At 43.8% G+C, this 16433-nt stretch overlaps 1 protein-coding gene across 1 annotated transcript; it reads right to left on the bottom strand.

Moving 5' to 3' along the window:
* Positions 1 to 145: 145 nt before the first annotated feature.
* Positions 146 to 16206, bottom strand: CCAR2 (cell cycle and apoptosis regulator 2). Its single transcript, XM_031950878.1, has 21 exons — positions 16136 to 16206; positions 15541 to 15635; positions 15065 to 15156; positions 14507 to 14598; positions 14105 to 14219; positions 13824 to 13953; positions 13565 to 13661; positions 10209 to 10328; positions 9876 to 10098; positions 9667 to 9780; positions 7575 to 7738; positions 6979 to 7150; positions 6667 to 6900; positions 6353 to 6571; positions 2990 to 3146; positions 2813 to 2895; positions 2198 to 2344; positions 1912 to 2023; positions 1632 to 1823; positions 1284 to 1489; positions 146 to 1008 (listed from the first exon to the last, which is right to left on the bottom strand). Exons 2-21 carry the CDS (start codon positions 15596 to 15598, stop codon positions 964 to 966), a joined length of 2772 nt encoding a protein of 923 aa, XP_031806738.1. The 5' UTR covers positions 15599 to 15635; positions 16136 to 16206; the 3' UTR covers positions 146 to 963.
* Positions 16207 to 16433: the final 227 nt, after the last annotated feature.

The raw sequence follows: 16433 nt of genomic DNA, 5'->3' as shown, positions 1-16433 counted from the left end.
ACATTCCCTGGGAAGAGAAGTGCAGCAAAGTCTGAAAAAGAGACAAGAAAGCTCAGGGCCTGACATGAATAGGTTAAAAACCAGATAAGACCGACACTGGGAAATAACAGGGGAGGGGGCCCTACAGCACTGCAGGCACACACTGTGTTTTTGACTTTGGTTTATTTAAAAAACAAAAAGCCAAAAAAGGACAACTGTTTATATACAAAGTCAAACTGGAACCGTGGGTTATGGAAAGAGGTGAGAATTACAAAGGTAACAGAGAAAGGCTTGACCTACCAGGCCCAAGCCATTACCACATTCTGAACAAAGAGCAGAAAAGAAAGGAGCGGCTTTCACCTGACAAGAGATCTCATCTGGAGTTGGCAGAGTGCAGGACTACAGACAAGAAGTCCTAGACACAAAGTGGCCCCTGCTGCTGGCTCTATTCCTTATTGCAGGAGCCATGAGCCCCTTTCTTCTGAGGATCTGCCCCCTACAGCTCAGCAGCTTGACCAGATCAAGGATCCACTGCCCAAAACTGGACTTCCTGACTCTCTCCAGAAAGTCTGTTGTTGTTAGGCCTGGTCAAAGGTTCTCAAGATGTCTTCCCCTCCCTTCCTTTGTCTCATTCTACACTGGGAGGATATGAGGAAGCACAAGTTTAAAAGGGCTCCAGGAGGAACCACAGTAGAGGGAGAAGCAATATTTCAGGAGTGAGAAGGAAAGATGCTGTATTAGTGGTGGGTGTAAATTGGGTCCCTCCCTGCTCTGATAGGCCGAGAACCAGTCCCTGTTCTTCTCCTCACGGCCCAGGCCCCTCCCCCTCCATTTGCCTTGGAGATGCTGAGCACTGTCAGCCTCCCCTGCCTGTGTTTCCAGGCCCTGCTCCAGCTGCTTTCTGGTGCTGAGAGGATCTAACTTCATCAGTCACTCCATCGCTGAGCTCACAGGGTGGCAGTTGCTGTGCAGTGCCCTTCGGCCTCAGTTGCTAGGTGCTGGTTCCTCCTTCTCTCCCCAGCTGTCAGCCTGAAACACAGGTGTGTCGAGGATTAGGAGACTGGAGGTGGGAGAGAGCTGGGCAAGGGAAGAGACGGGAGGGAAAAACGGATCTGTGCACTCTAACAAAAGAGGACTGGGAAAGTTACCAGCTACTACTTTTGAGAATTCTCTACTAATGGGCCCAAGAAATTAGTGGATGAGGAGGGAGGGAGCTGCCACTCTAGCGGTCTTCTCCCAATAGCAACCTTATGTGGCCTTCCTCATTTCTATAGTAACCAGACCCTGCCCAATCCTCCCCCTACCTTCTCTGCCATCCGCTGCATCTCCTGCTGTAAAGGAGTCAAACGTCTTCGAAACTCCTGAAGCAGACGCTGTAGCTGATTCTTCTGCCTCTCAGCAGTGCGGGCCATTTCTTCAGCCTCTGCTAGCCGTGTCCGAAGTTCCTGCATATCTGCTGTCAATGTCTTATTGGCGGCTTCCGTGGTAGAGAAGCGGCTATGGGTCTCCTCTAAAGAGAAAACATCAGAAATCTTGCTCCCAGCCTGCAACTTCAGACAAATAAGGGACAGAAGTCACCCCTAGCATCCTGCCAAGATGCAACCAGCCTATGGGACATTCAGACACAAGGATTCGGGCTACGAGCATCTCACCCAGCTTCAGTTCCAATGTGTGGATCTTGTTCTCCAGGTAAAGCCGCCCACTGTCCTGCTGCTCTGCCCGCTGCAGTAGGTTTCCCACATGAATCAGGCTGCCATTATGAGACACGAGACCCTTGTGTTCCACCTGAAGAGTGCTTGGCTTTGTGCTTTCCCCAGAGGAAGGCGGCAACAGATCCAAGTTTCCTTGAAAGGACAAAGAAATTAAGATATGAGGAAGACAAACAAGGCCTTCTCCTTCCAAAGTGAAGTGACATGAAGTTCTCCTGCTTACCAAACAGCGCTTCCTCAGGGAGTCCTCCATCCAGGCCTTCTTGACGACTGTACTGGAGGCTCCGGTACTGACAGATGTTCTGGCTTACCACCCGGCTAACCAGCTTTTTGGCCTACAGACAACACGCAACCATTACTGCACCAGGATCAGAAAGAACTGTCGTACCCAATACAAGATTCAAGGACTACAGGAATTACTTAGCTTGAGTCCTATGTTGGGGAGAGAGGACATCGAGATAAAACAAGGCATCCCAGGGCAGGGTGGCAACAGAGGAAAGAGAAGGTACCTGCTCTGCAGTGAGACGAAGTCCCAGAGTGAGTAGGATCCTCTCCAGGTCCCGTCGATGAAGATAGCCACACCAGTTGGCATCAAAGAACACAAAAGCAAGAAGACAGTCCAGGGACAACACAGCTGAGGGATCTAGCTCCTTGGGCTAAGAGAAACCCAAAGAAAGTAAAGAGAAATGTCCCTGTTGGCTTAGTGTTTGCAATTATATTGCTGGATTGCTGGCTCTCAGACAGGCTGGTAAACTGGAAGAGTTACTGAATCTGTCAGGCCAAGTAAAGGAATTCCTGTTACCAGGTTTTTAGTTCTGAAACTAGCTCTATAAAATTCAAAGTGTGAAGATTATCCTAACAAGCCCTAGGGGTTTTGACCTACAGATGAATATCAAGTGGAGATTAATCATATTTTCAGATAGTAAATTCTATTGGCCCTATCTTCATATATATACAAATTCTCTCTTAAGTGCGTATTCTTCGTCAAACGGAAAAAGCAAGGGCCATTTGGTGTCCACCAACACTGATAAAGTTCTAAAAGTGCTACTCAAATCAGAGGCTTCCCCAAACTATAATAACCCAACTCAGTGAGGAAGAAGAGGTGGGAAAGGAGAGATCCTCACCATGTCCTGGAGTGAGGAGAATTCCATCTCTGATTGGTTTGAGGCAACAGACCGTACCTCAGCATCTTCTAGCTTTGCCCCTGCTGAAGAGTCCCAGAATAACAAGGTGAGGGGACCATCAGACCCAAATCAACTACATCAAAATTCCCTCCCTCCTCCCTCAGGCTTCCTCCATACCAAAATCTTCTTCCACATCTTCCCTCAGCAGCAACAATTCTGCATCCAAGCTCAGTTCACAAAGGTCCTCAGATGCTTCACCCCGGCCCTTCTCCTCCTCCTCTTCAGCAGAGGCTGGAGCCTTAGGCAGAAGCCCATCCTCCTTCTGAGAGGGACTCTGAGAGGGACAGAAGAGTAATAACAATTAGCCCACATTTATATATCATTTGCAAAACATTTTAAATATATTAACTGAAGTTCAAGGTGCTCTTGGGAAATTCTAGATATCTGTAATAAAATTTAGCTAGTTAATCACAAGGAATGAACAGAAGGTAAGGAATTCTCATGGCCCAAAAAAACATTCCCTTCCCTCACTGCAACAACTCCTTTTCTCAATACAACCCAGTTTTAAGACCTGGAATTAAAACCTAGTTTCATCCCTGTAGGCCACAATGATTAGACCGTCTATGAAGATCCATCTTCATTTCCGAATCCTTGTGCCTATTCTGCCTCTTTACCTAAAACTATACCAATTCTTAGGGAAGTTTAACTCATGATGATAGCCACCATAACAAGGAAAACCCAAAGGGCCCATAAACCACTTCAATCAGCAAGTACTTTATCTCCTCTCAAGGAAGGGAAACAGAACAGCCAAAAGCAACAATGTCATTTAGAGTACACACCCAGGGAGACACACATTCAAAGGTGTTCACTACCCTAATTTGCCGACCATAGCAGAAGGTGATTACTTGATACAAAGCCAAACAAGTTTGCAGAGAGCTTGACATAAGATCCACTTAAGCTAAGAGTATTTATATGAAACTTAAGGAAAACAAACAGATGCAGAACAGGACATCTGTGCACGTGCACTCACGCACACACATACACATGTGCATATGTTTGTATCTCTTTAAAACTGTTGATTAGTGGAATTACATCAAGATTCAGAACCAAATGTGCTATTGAGAGAAACTAGAAAATCAAAAGATGAAGTCACAAAGTTGACTAGATCAAATCAAGTATAAACATAAAACATACTGTGCAAAAGGCAACATGATTTGAATTACCAAGATCCAATTTTCAAGATATCTCAAAAGTGAAGAATAAAGCCCCAAAATCAGATATTACAAAAAAAAAAAAAAAAAAAAAAAAAAAAAAAAAAAAAAAAAAAAAAAGCAGCTGCCTGAGAAGACATTAAGAACTACCAACAAATATCCAAGAATATCTGTATCCATCTGTATAAAATCTTTATGAGCTGAAAATATGAGGGCTCTTACAGACCTCTTCTTCAAAGCCATAAAAATCTTTATAGAAGATGAAATCCCAAAGCAGCACAGTGGATAGAGCACTTGCCCTGAAATCAGGAAGACTTGAGTTCAAATCTGGTCTCATACACTTTAATACTTCCTAGCTGTGTGACACCTGGGCAAGTCAGTTAATCCTAATTGCCTCACCCTTCCCCCATCCCACCCCCCCAAAAAAGAAAATGAAATTCCACTGCTTTGTTGATAACATATCCTTTGATCCAGTAGTGTTTCTATTGGATCTATATCCCAAAGAGATCTTAAAGGAGGGAAAGGGACCCAACATGTATAAAAATGTCTGTGGCAGCCTTGTTTGTAGTGGCTAGAAACTGAAAACTGAGTGGATGCCCATTAGTTGGAGAATGGCTGAATAAGTTATGGTGTGTGTGTGTGTGTGTGTATATATATATGTTTTTAAAAATTCTCCAATTATAAATATGAAATAAAGCATAGAACACTCACAAAAAGTGTTCATTACTATCATGAAAGATGTTCTATGCAGAGTCTAAATAATAGAACTCCCTATATAGATGAAGAAGTTCTCCAGATGACCCTGTTTGCAATTTATACTGTAGTAATTATATCAAGCACCAAAATCCTACAGGGTCTCCTCATAAGACCCAGAACCACTCAAAAGAATTGAATCTAACAATTTATTCACACAGTGACAAACAAGATCAATAGGAATGCAGAAAATTAGCTCCTTAAGAGCAAGAAATTCTTAGAATCCTTACCACCTATGCAAATGACTTAAAACACCAAAGCACTTAGAAAATATTTGAGGCAGATTTGACTTGAGTCTATCTTATTCCCGGGCCAGCACTCTATCCCGTGCACCACAGTTAATCGATGCCTCTTGATGAGAAGTTTCATTTGAGTAGTACAAGATCCTCAAATCCAAGATGCAGAAGTGAAATCATGTTCACTAAATCATATTCAGCAGAAAAATACATTCACTCATTTTAGAAAAGTATTCTGACAAAGGTTAAAGCAAAAAGATTTTGGGCTAACCGTCAGCAACCACAATAATGATCTACATGCCCCATTCCCTAAGCATTCTGGATGACTTTTTCGGGCTCTCTGACTTATCACCTATGCATCCTTTACCTCTACGTCCAGAAAAATCTTTGCTCCTGATTTGCCTGCTTCCTTTTCTCTTTCACTCTCAGTCTTTGTTACCTCATCATCCGTATCATGAGACCCTCTTCTCCCTCTCTGTTCCCTCTCAGTAACCCCCTCAGCTCCTATAGATTTAATCACTTTCTTTGTAGATTTTGGCCTAATCTATAGAATCACCCCATTTCCTCCCCAAGGTTTAGTCTCCTACCAACTGCCTATTGGATGGTTCAAACTGGATATCCTAGAAGCATCTTAAACTCAACATGTCTAAAGATGAATTCCTTCTCTTTTCCTCTAAGTCTCCCCTCCTCCTAACTCCCCTATTTCTGGGGAAGGCTCCAGCCCCTTCCAGCTTTATAGGCTCTCAAGCTCAGCATTCTCCTGGGTTCTTCACTCTCACTCCACAGGCCCAACTGACTATGAAATGGGGCATTTTCACCTCCAGTGTCTCTCTCATATGGGGCTCTTTGTTCCTCAGTTACCACCCAGGTGCAGGGCTTCACCTCTTGCTTAGATTACTACAACCACCTAACCCGCCTCCCCCCCTCCTGGAGTGTGGCCCCAGACTCCAGCTGTCCTATCCATTGTTCCCTAAGTGCTTCTCCTTAAGCACAGGCTTGACCACGTGATTGCTCTCCCCAACCAGCTCCACTGCCTTTCTGTTGCCTCTAAGACACAAAAGAAACTCCTGTCTTTAGCTCTGAAAGCCCAATCTCACCTCACAATCAGCTCTCCGTCTCCAGTCTCTGTGCCTCTTCCCTGGTTGCCCTTATGCCTGCCCCGAGTTCCCTGTTTACCTCTGCCTCACAGAGCTCACAGCACTCTCACCAGGAAAGTCTACTCTCAGACACTTTCTGTCCTCAGAGATGCAGGGCCGGGCCCAGTGCCAGGCCCAGGCAGGCCCTCCCCCACTGCTGGCCTCAGAGCACCTGAGTCCTTGCTCTCTGGCCCCGGCACTCACCGACAGGGTTTCTGGCTCTGTGGACGTCCCCTCATTCTGGGCTTCGTCCTTGGCCTCTTTGGCCACTTCCTCCTTGGCTGCCTCATCCTTGGCCGCTTCCTCCTTTTCCGTCTCTGGGGGGGGCACCTCTTTTTCAGGCAAGCTCAGCAGCATCTTATAGATTTTGTACCCAAAGTCTCGCTGAAGCATCTCCTGAAACAGTGCTGCCAACACCATTACCTATTAATAAGAGTTAAGGGGACATGAGTACCAAGTAGAAATGGTTCCTCTACATCCCACCAGACCAACATCTGCCCCAGATCATCCACATCTACCTCAAACGAAATCTTGTCTCTTGGCCGACGATCCTCCACAATGGCGTGGAGGGAAAGGTTAGTACAGCCAGGCTGGGCTACTATGACAGGCTCCAGAGGAGGGGGAGGGGCCTCTGGGAGAGAAGGATCCATTTCCTGCTGCAGGCTGAGCTCAGGGTTCTCCGTGTCTTGCTCAGAAGCCTCTGTTGTTGCAAGTTCAGAAGAGTCTGTTTCTTCTACAGAAGCCTCAGCTTCCTAGGAAGCAAACCAAAAAAGTCATCAATTGTTAGTCCTAATGTTTGGGACCCTTTCCCTCCCAGGGCTTAGACATACCATTGGAGACTCCTGGGGCGGGGCAGCCGCCTCAGTCACTTTCTGCTGGCATAGGGTCTCCCACTCCTCCAGGGAGGGCATGAGAGTCCAGATGTCTGGGAGATACACCACTACAGTTCGCTGCCGCCGAGGGGGTCCCAGCTGTATGTACTGGAATTCGGCAATGCGCCACCTGCTCCCAACAGAAGGGGGCACTGAGACACTGCCCTCTGGTGAACCCTACAGCCCAAATGACCAAGCAACTGCCATAACTACCAAAAGCTCCCTAAGCCGGAATACATGAGTTCAAACTGTGACCATTGCCTGCACCAAATGCACTAGACTTCCTACACAAAGAACACATGGATGACCACTGCTGTGGAATCAGGAAGGATAGCAGACTGGCACTAAATCACACACAAACACAGTCACCAAGCCCACCCCCTTTATGATCAATACCTATCTGTAAGGCTGGGGTCAAAGGTGTGTTATGTGGTCACAAAACTGTGAAGGGCTAACAACTCTATACGGAACCTCAATCTGTTATCCTAATTAAAATACAATCTCACCAATTACATTAAACGTCCTCAAATAAAAACTGCAGAAAGGGCACTTACCACTTTGTGCAATTGCTCAAATCAATGCCTGTCTGAGCTCGGGCACAGCGGATAGCAGTTCGGACCAATACCTGGGGATCAGCCTTTGGGTCAGGACCATCTAGAGAGGGTGACCACTCACCCCCAACCATCACAGTCTCATCTTCCTTCCTCCTCAGCAAGAACTGTGAAAGAAAATGTTTTTATGGCTTGATTAAATGGTTCCTCCTCCATTTTACTTGCCTTCTCAACCAATCTATATAAAGTATTAGCCAAGAAAGCCATACAGAATGAAGAGTAGGTAAAGACAAGGGTTCTAGCTGCCAGAAGTCATAACTGCACAATGTGGCAAATCTGTAGGTTTTTTCAGCCCTTAGCTTTCTCATCTCATCTAGATAATCTCAAAGTCATTCTCCCAACTTGATAGTATTATATTTTTTCAATTACATTTAAGTATAGCTTTCAACACTTACTTTTATAGGATTTTGATTTCTGTTTTTCTCCCTCCCTCTCTTTCCCCCTCTCCAAGATAGCAAGCAATCTATTATAGGTTATACATGTACAATCATATTTCCATACATAACAATCATAGTCATGCTGTGAAAGAAGAATCAGAACGAAAGGGAAAAACCACAAAAGGGAAAGAAAAAGCAAAAAAAAAAGTATGCTTCTGAGGCATTCAAACTCCATTGTTCTTTATCTGGAGATAGATAACATTTTCTATCAATTTTGGAAATATCTTAGATCACTTTATCACTAAGAAGAGCCAAGTCTATCAAAGCTGATCATCATACAATGTTGCTATTACTGTATACAATGTTGTCCTGGTTCTGCTCACTTCACTCACCAGCAGTTCATTTGTGTCTTTCCAAATTTTTCTGAAATATGCCTGCTCGTAATTTCTTAGAGAATAGCATTCCATTCCATTCAAATTACCATGATTTGTTTAGCTACAGGCATATCTCCTTGATTTCTAATCATTTGCCACCACAAAGAGAACTGTGATAAACATTTTTTGCACATGTGCATCCCTTTTTCTCTTTTTTATGATCTCTTTGAAATACAGACCTAATAATGGTATTGCTGGATCAAAGGATATGCACAATTTGATAGCCCTTTGAGCATAGTTCCAAATTGCTCTCTAGAATGGCTAAAACAGTTCACAACTCCACCAATAATGCATTAGTGTTCCAATATTCCCACATCCACATAAAAATTACCAATTTTCTTTTCTTTCATATTAGACAATCTGATAGTTATGAGGCGGTACCTCAGGCTTTTAAAATTTGCATTTCTCTAATCAATAGTGATTTAGGACATTTTTTTGAATACAGATAGCTTTAATTTCTTCATCTGAAAACTGCATGTTCATACTCTTGGACCATTTCTCAATAAAGAATGTTTTGTATTCTTACAAATTTGACTCAGTTGTCTTTATATTTTAGAAATGAAGCTTTTATCAGAAACAATAACTATAAAAATTATTTCCCAGCTTTTTACTTCCTTTCTAATCTTGGTTGCACTGGCTTTGTTTATACAAAACCTTTTTAATTTAATGTAATCAAAATTATCCCATTTTGCATTTCATAATGTTCTCTATCTCCTGTTTGACCATAAATTCTTCCATTCTCCACAGATCTAAAAAGCAAACTTTTCTTTGCTCTACTAATTTGCTTACAGTTTTGCCCTTTTTGTCAAAATCATGTACCCATTTTGATCTCATCCTCTCTTATGTGATCTTATATCAAGGTTTCTTTTAGCTCTAACATTCTTCAGTGCAAGTCAAGCACAATTAAGTGCTTTACTGCTAAGTGAGAAGTTGAAACAAGCTACACCCTCATGAAACCTATAGTCCTCCCCAGTTATCAGCACCACAGGAAAATAGGAAATGCTTGATTAATGAGTAACAGAATTACAATTCACCTAAGATTCTTGTAATAGGAAGTAGGCAAGGACACAGAAGAGAAGATTAGGGCAAATTTGTAGTAGGGGGAAATACAGCCAATCCCTTTGGTAGGAGGGGAATAGTATCAATGAAAGTCTCAGGGGAAGGAAAAGCATAAAACTTTTTGAGAGTTTGCTTCACAGATCCCAGAAACATTCCAACTCTCACCTTAATTTGCTTCAAAGGATGTTCTGGATTCTCCCTTGGCTCAGCCATATCTTCCACAAACAGCATGCAGCAACGATATAATTCTTCCAGTCCCGGAGAGGAGAGTAAAAGTACCTAAGCAGAGGCAGCAAAGAAAGAATAACAATCAAAAAGACACCATGAATATTCACCTAAATCATGAGAAAAGCAAGAAGATGTTGCCAACTCACCTTAGCACTATAAGTCATGTCAGAATCTGATGGAGTGGACTCAGAGTTAGCATTTGGGCCTTGTTCCTTCTCTGATGATACCTGAATTCGACTTGGATGATGTAAGGAAAAGGGCTGGCTCAGAGGGAAGGCAGACAGCCAGCTCAGATGCACAACTAAGAAGTCTGGGGGTACTAAGAGACTACGGTAACGGCGCTGGAGTTCCAAGAAGTCACAGGAGGGGCTACAGATCAGGAACAAAGAAAATGGAGTCATAGCCTATCCCTTATAACATCAAACTCTCCCATTCAGTTGTCAAAAAGTTCCTTTCTAATTCATAGCTTATATGCTCACCTGTCCACAGTATAGGGAGTAAGATGGACCCGATAAGGGGGTAAGTCATGTCTTGGCTTCTTAACACCCCAAGGCTCCCCACCTGCCCTCTGTTTGCGTTTTTTGGAGTCATAGTCATCACTGGAAATTGAAATATTATCATTAAAGTATTAAATACCCATATGTATTAGGTTATGGTATGAGTTAAAGACAATCTCTATCATCCAGTAACATACATTTTCAGATAATCCCAGATAGTAAAACCCCTTTTGGTACAAACATAACTAATTCTCAGTTATTCAGGGGTAAATTACTCATTCCAGAATAACTGAGAGCCAGATTTTTTGGTACAAGACCTGTTTTCTTCTGCTCTCACTGAGCTTCAAAATCACAGTTTCAACCGTTTTAGGTGTTACTTAATTATTGAGACAAGAATTCTTTCTTTCAGCTGTCTCTACAAGAATTTCAGTGTTTCTAAGATACACTTTGAAATCATCTGGACAATATATACAGCTAGACCAGTACTTTAAATACATTTTAGTATATAACTTTTTTAATATTATATATTATTTTAGTATATATTATACGTAATATATAATATTACATTGTAAAGTCTACTAAATAGCTGTGGTTTAGAATTATTCAAAACAGGTTTCTTCTATTATTCTGATCAGGACTTGGTTATAATTCATTATCAGTTAAAAAACAAAAAACAAATTTCAATAACAGAAAACTGTCAGCAGAAATAAAACCAGCCTTAAAGCCTCATGAGGAATAATACTTTTAGTATTATTTAGTATCCAATGAGATACCATGCTCTGAATCCCCAGAAAAGAAGCTGTCATCATTGAATCACAAAATTTCAGAGATGCCAGAGAGTAAAGTGACCATCTAGCCTAACCTATATCCAAAAAAGTGGCCATCCATCATTTGCACGATGAAAGGGGAGTCTACTACCTAGTGATGCAACTCATTTCACTTTTGGATATCTCTAAATATCATTAAGTATTTCTTAACATCAAGTTTAAGTTTGTCTCTTTGTGACTTCCACAAATTTGGTGCCAAATAGAATATGTTTAATTATCTTCCAAGCCTACTATAATGTCCCTTGAGTCTTCTGTTCTCCAGGATAAATATCCCCAGCTCCTTCAACTAATAGATATATTAGTTGCTAAGTCTCAATCAAGAAGATTCATATTCCCAAGTTCAAATCCAGCCTCAGACACTTAGTAGTTGTGTGTGGACAAGTCACTTAATCCTGTTTGCCTCAGGTCATTTGTAAAATGAGCTGGAGAAGAAAATAGCAAACCACTCCAGTATCTTTGCCAAGAAAACCCAAATGGGGTCAGATATGACTAAAAAAATGAATGAAACCTGATATGAATTTAAGACTTTCACCATCCTAGATACCTCCTTTGGGCACTTGATGATTTTTTAATCTCCTTTCTAAATGTGGAATCAGAAAAACATATCTTCCAGCAAAATTATTAATGTTACATCCCCTAAAAGCATTAATTTCCAACACCTCTTTTCTTACCCCACACATATTTCTCAACTAATAAAATGGTCATCCTCAATTATTTCATTCCACTCCAAATTAGATCACTATAAAGCCATGGCCAACATCACATAATGAATCCCAAATGCAATGTCTGACATGCAAAAGAGATATTGGTAGCTCCATAACTGACCTACATTCTAAAAACAAAAACAGAAATATGTATTTTTCACCTGACTTATATGATGACTTAATGGATATAATAATTAACTCATTGCATAGAATATGAAAAGAGAAAGGCCATCTGTAGCAATCATCCTAATTTAATCCTTCATTTTATAAATAAGTACACTGAAGCCCATAGATCTAGGAGTAAAAAGTCTGTATATGATTTGAACTTTATTACCATGAGATGCAGAAAAATCAAAGAAAGCATAAATCAAAGCCTCTTGAAGAGCAATTCTCAGCATAAATCGAAGCCTCTTGATAAGCAACTTTCAAGGTTCTAAACTTATCTTTTAGTTGTGAATTCAAGAAAGATTTATTCCTAAATAAACATGAACTCTGCAGCCTGACCGGTTGCTGGTCATATAACTATAAAACTTTGTCCTAAGTTTTGCAGAGCTTCTTTTCAGGATTCTGGATGGCTTTCTTATTACTTACAATCCTGCTGACATTTGGGATGAGATTTTTATCCCTCTTTTGTTTTTCAATTCAAAGGAGACCAAAGCTTCACAACACACACACACACACACACACACACACACACACACAACTCTAGTCTGTTCGTGATATGGAAGGCACAAAAGCTAATTTGATCTGAGGCTGCATTAACAGAGAAATATGGTATCACAAACAAAGGAGATTTTGTGTTCACTTTGGGACACTATATTTTAAAAAGGACATTGAGAGGATGGAGAATATCCAGGAGATTGAAAACAAGATGGTGAGTGACTTCAAAATTATGCCATAAAAGGGATCAGTTGAAGGAACAGGAAAAGAAACTCCCTAAAAAGATTTAGGGAGATCATGATGATATTTTTCAAGTATCTGAAAAGTTATCCTGTGGAACAGGTATTATTACTCTTTTACTTGGTTCTCAAAGGCAAAAAAAAAAAAAAAACTTTAAATTTCAGAAAGGTAAATTTTGGCAAGATGAAAGGGAAAACCTTTTTCAGTTAGAGCTGTCCAACAAAGGAATGAATTGCCTTGAGAGGTAATGAGTATCCTATTACACCCAATAACAGCTAGGTGTCTACTTGTCAGGGATATGAAAGAGATATTCTTACTCAGGTAAAAGTTGGATTAAAAGGTTTCTAAGATCCCTTCCAGCTCTGAGACTATGATTCTAAGGTAAAAGTAAGTTTAGTCTCAGGGAATAAAGTAAAAACCTTTAGGTGGAAAAAATAAGCAGAGGGAGCAAGAACTAATAACACTCTTGACAGAGCACATTACTCATATATCATACAAAACATATTAAATATATCCCAAAGGTCCAATTCAACACACCTGCTACACACTAAGCAACCTAAGACCTTTGTTTCCTTAATTTCAAAGCATTATATAAATCTAAAGAATTGTTGTTATACATTTATGAATACGCACAATTTAAACTTTTAAAAATGGAGATGGCAATGTCATTTTAATGAACACTGAAATGTTCGGTCTTATAATCATTTTAGTTATATGAAAAAATCTATTATCTGAAATACTTTAAAAGACCAATTCACATCTTACATCTGTCTGCTAAAATAGTCATTTACATTTATATATCAGTGTGAAAATATATAATTAAGCAAAATGACCATGGCAGAGACAGTATCAATAAAGATAAAGAAGCAGCACACAAATAACAATTTCCCTTGTCCTATTTTCTTACCTTCGACCCTGATCCAGTCGGCTATGAGGACCCCGAGCAGGAAACCTGCTCAGATGGCTCAGATGCAAGGTAGGGGATGTTTGGAAGAGACTCAGCGCTAAGAAGAGAAAATATGTTATAACTCAAGACTCAAGTAGCGTTCCTGGTTATCTCCACATCTCTATATCTCAGATCCTATATCCACAATTATAATTAGAATAGGAAGCCTGTTAGTTCAAATCATAACTACTATATCACCCTCCTTATCAACCATACTCACGCTTCTGAGGGAAGAGTGGGGGAATCCGATGTGGTTGAAAGATCAACTGGGGCTGGGCCCCCAGAATGCCTTGTTTCTGACCCAGTGCTGCCACATGTAGAAGGGGAGGTGCTGGGGACTTCAGCAGAGGCTGAGGAGTGAAAATTAAGAACTCAGGGAACTCTAATGCTGAGCTCACACACCTTAAGGCAAAACATCCCCCTCCCAAGAAGGATGAGTTCTTGGCTTTCAGGTCATATGGGTTCCCTTCCCCAATGCACATACTGACAAGGACTGAGTACCTGATTGGAGAGTGTCTGAACCTTGACAGCATTCCAGGGCACTGCCTGGCCAGGATTGTATGCAGCCTTTACCAGCACCTTCTCACCCAATTGGGGCAGCCTGCCCTTCACCACACTGCCAGCACAAAATCCAAGAGTGCCCATTGAGGAGAGGGGCCTGACAAGGTCCCCTGGTCACCTCAAAAAGACCACTCCCTCCCCTTCCCCAGAAGATCTTCTGGTAAAGAAGGTCTTTCCCCCATATATTTCCTGCCTGTCAGCAATAAAATCCCCTGGGGCCCAAAGTAAATAGCAACCTCGGAGACTTCTTCACCAGGATGAAGATGAACCTTAACAACCCATTGAATTTTTTCAACCAAAGCATCCTCACTCTTGGGGAGACCATCAGAGTCTTCAGCCTACCTCAATTGAAAGAAGACTTCCTCATCAACTACCCCAAAGTAGTCATGCAAGCTGGTGACAATGCCAGTAAAGACACGTTGCTTCTCTCCACCCTGTAGAGTAAAAGGGTAGTGATCAAAAAAAGAAGGGAAAAAATGAGCATCTCATAATTTCACCATCAACACAAAAAAATCTACTTTCAAACTACCTTCTCATCTCTACCCAACACCCTCAACAATCTGAATCATCAAGATACACAGTAAAAGGGACAGATGAAAAAATACGGCTAAAGTCCCCTTTGCCAGAAAATCTCAATCTGTAGGAGACTAACAATTAAAAATAGAAGTAATCCAGTCACAGATGAAAATCAGATTGGTCTCTGAGCCACCGACCTGTAGGGACTCTGGCTTCTTCTTGAATAGAGAAAAGCTAAATAATCCTCAGGGCCAAAGTATAGGATTCCTAGGCAAAGAGTTGGCCAGCACTCCCATCCCCCAGAATGGCAAAAGGTAGAAGAGGAGAATGAATGACCCATTAAAAAAACCTCAATGGACAAAATGTACCTGAATAAAGGCCTACCTGAAGGTGCCTGGCATTCTGGGACAATTCTGTGGCTACAGGAGGGGTGAGCAAACCAGGTGGCGGGCCCAGGAGAGAGGTGGATGTGGAGCCTGTGAGAATCAAAGCAAAGCAGAGCTGGCGTCCGCCCTGGTCTGCTCCAGGACTCGGGACCGGGAAAAGGGTGCGTGAGACGCCGTGGGAAAGCGAAAGCACAACGGAGGCGGGATCTGGGTGCAAATCCTCTGCAACCTTGACTAAGGCCCCTTTCCGAGGCCCCATCTCCTCACTCTAGCTCTGAACTGAAAAGGCCGCAGATGCTGCGGCTCTCGGGGCTCTGTGGGCCCCTTCCGAACCCCACCCCCCCCCCGGGGCAGTGGGGCGGGGGGAGGGCCTGCATCCGCGGCTGCCTGCCTGTAACAACGAATCCGCCCCGGGAGGACAACGCGGCCGCCCCCCCTCCCCCTCCCGAGAGCGGGCTGCGGGCAGAGCCTGACCTGAGAAGTTTCGTCCTCCGGGAAGGGGGTTGACCCGCTGGCGCTTGAACTGAGACATCGAGAATGCCGGTGTCTTTTACTGGTCTCGGAAAAACCTTTGGCGAAAAAGTGAGTGTTACCGACTTGGTGAGGAGGCCGGAGGTGGGATTCCCGGAGAGGGGGAGAGGGGACGCTGGGGGTCCCGACAATGCGGGGGGGAGAGTGCAGCCGATGGGGGAGGGAATACGGGCAGGACGGCGGCAGGGAGGAAGGGGATGCTGAGGGGAAGGGAGCGAGGAAGGGGGCGCCTGGGGCCGGGGGTGGAGGCTCCCGGAAGCCCTCTCCCCGCCCCGACGGACCGCAGCCCCGGGCTGCAGCTTTCCCGCCTCCCCGGCCGCGGCCGAGGCGGCCCGGGCCGCTGGGGGAGGGGCAGAGGGCAAAGGAAAGGAGGGGCGCGGCTTCCACTTCCCCCTCCCCGGGGCCCGAGCCCGTTACCACGGAAACCGGGAAGGAGGGGAGTTTGCGAGCCGCGGCTCGGGCCCGGGAAGCCCCGTCCAGGAGCCCGCGACCCCTCGCCGCGGGCGGACGGCGGGGAGGAGAAGGGCCCTGAACCCACCTGTGGGCCCGGGGTCGCGACACCGGGGGACAAAGGCACCCGGAACCACCGCCGCCGCCGCCACCGCCGCCGGAAGCGCTTCGCCGGAAGCGCGACCGCCGCTCCGAAGCCGCTTCCCAGCCGGATATCGTCCTCTTAGCCCGCCCCTAGCCTTCCACAGCCCAGAAACGGAAGTGCGCCTCCTCCTACTGGGGCCGGCGCGGGTGCCTCGGGGGCCGGGTGCTCACGGTCTAAGTGTCCGGCAACTGCTCGAGTTCCTCTACTCAAGACTCCTCCCCCCCAACCAAGTCCCCCATTC

This window comes from Sarcophilus harrisii, chromosome 2 (assembly GCF_902635505.1).
Source record: "Sarcophilus harrisii chromosome 2, mSarHar1.11, whole genome shotgun sequence".
NCBI lineage: Eukaryota > Metazoa > Chordata > Mammalia > Dasyuromorphia > Dasyuridae > Sarcophilus > Sarcophilus harrisii.
This window is presented reverse-complemented; position numbering and strand designations above follow the sequence as displayed.

Excerpts from the sequence above, each read along its gene's own strand:
- CCAR2 (XM_031950878.1), bottom strand. The coding sequence starts at position 15,598 with ATGTCTCAGTTCAAGCGCCAGCGGGTCAACCCCCTTCCCGGAGGACGA. Across the intron at positions 10,329-13,564 it reads CGACTGGATCAGGGTCGAAG|TGATGACTATGACTCCAAAA; the intron begins GTAAGAAAATAG and ends TTCAATTTCCAG. Across the intron at positions 2,896-2,989 it reads AGATGTGGAAGAAGATTTTG|CAGGGGCAAAGCTAGAAGAT; the intron begins GTATGGAGGAAG and ends GGGACTCTTCAG.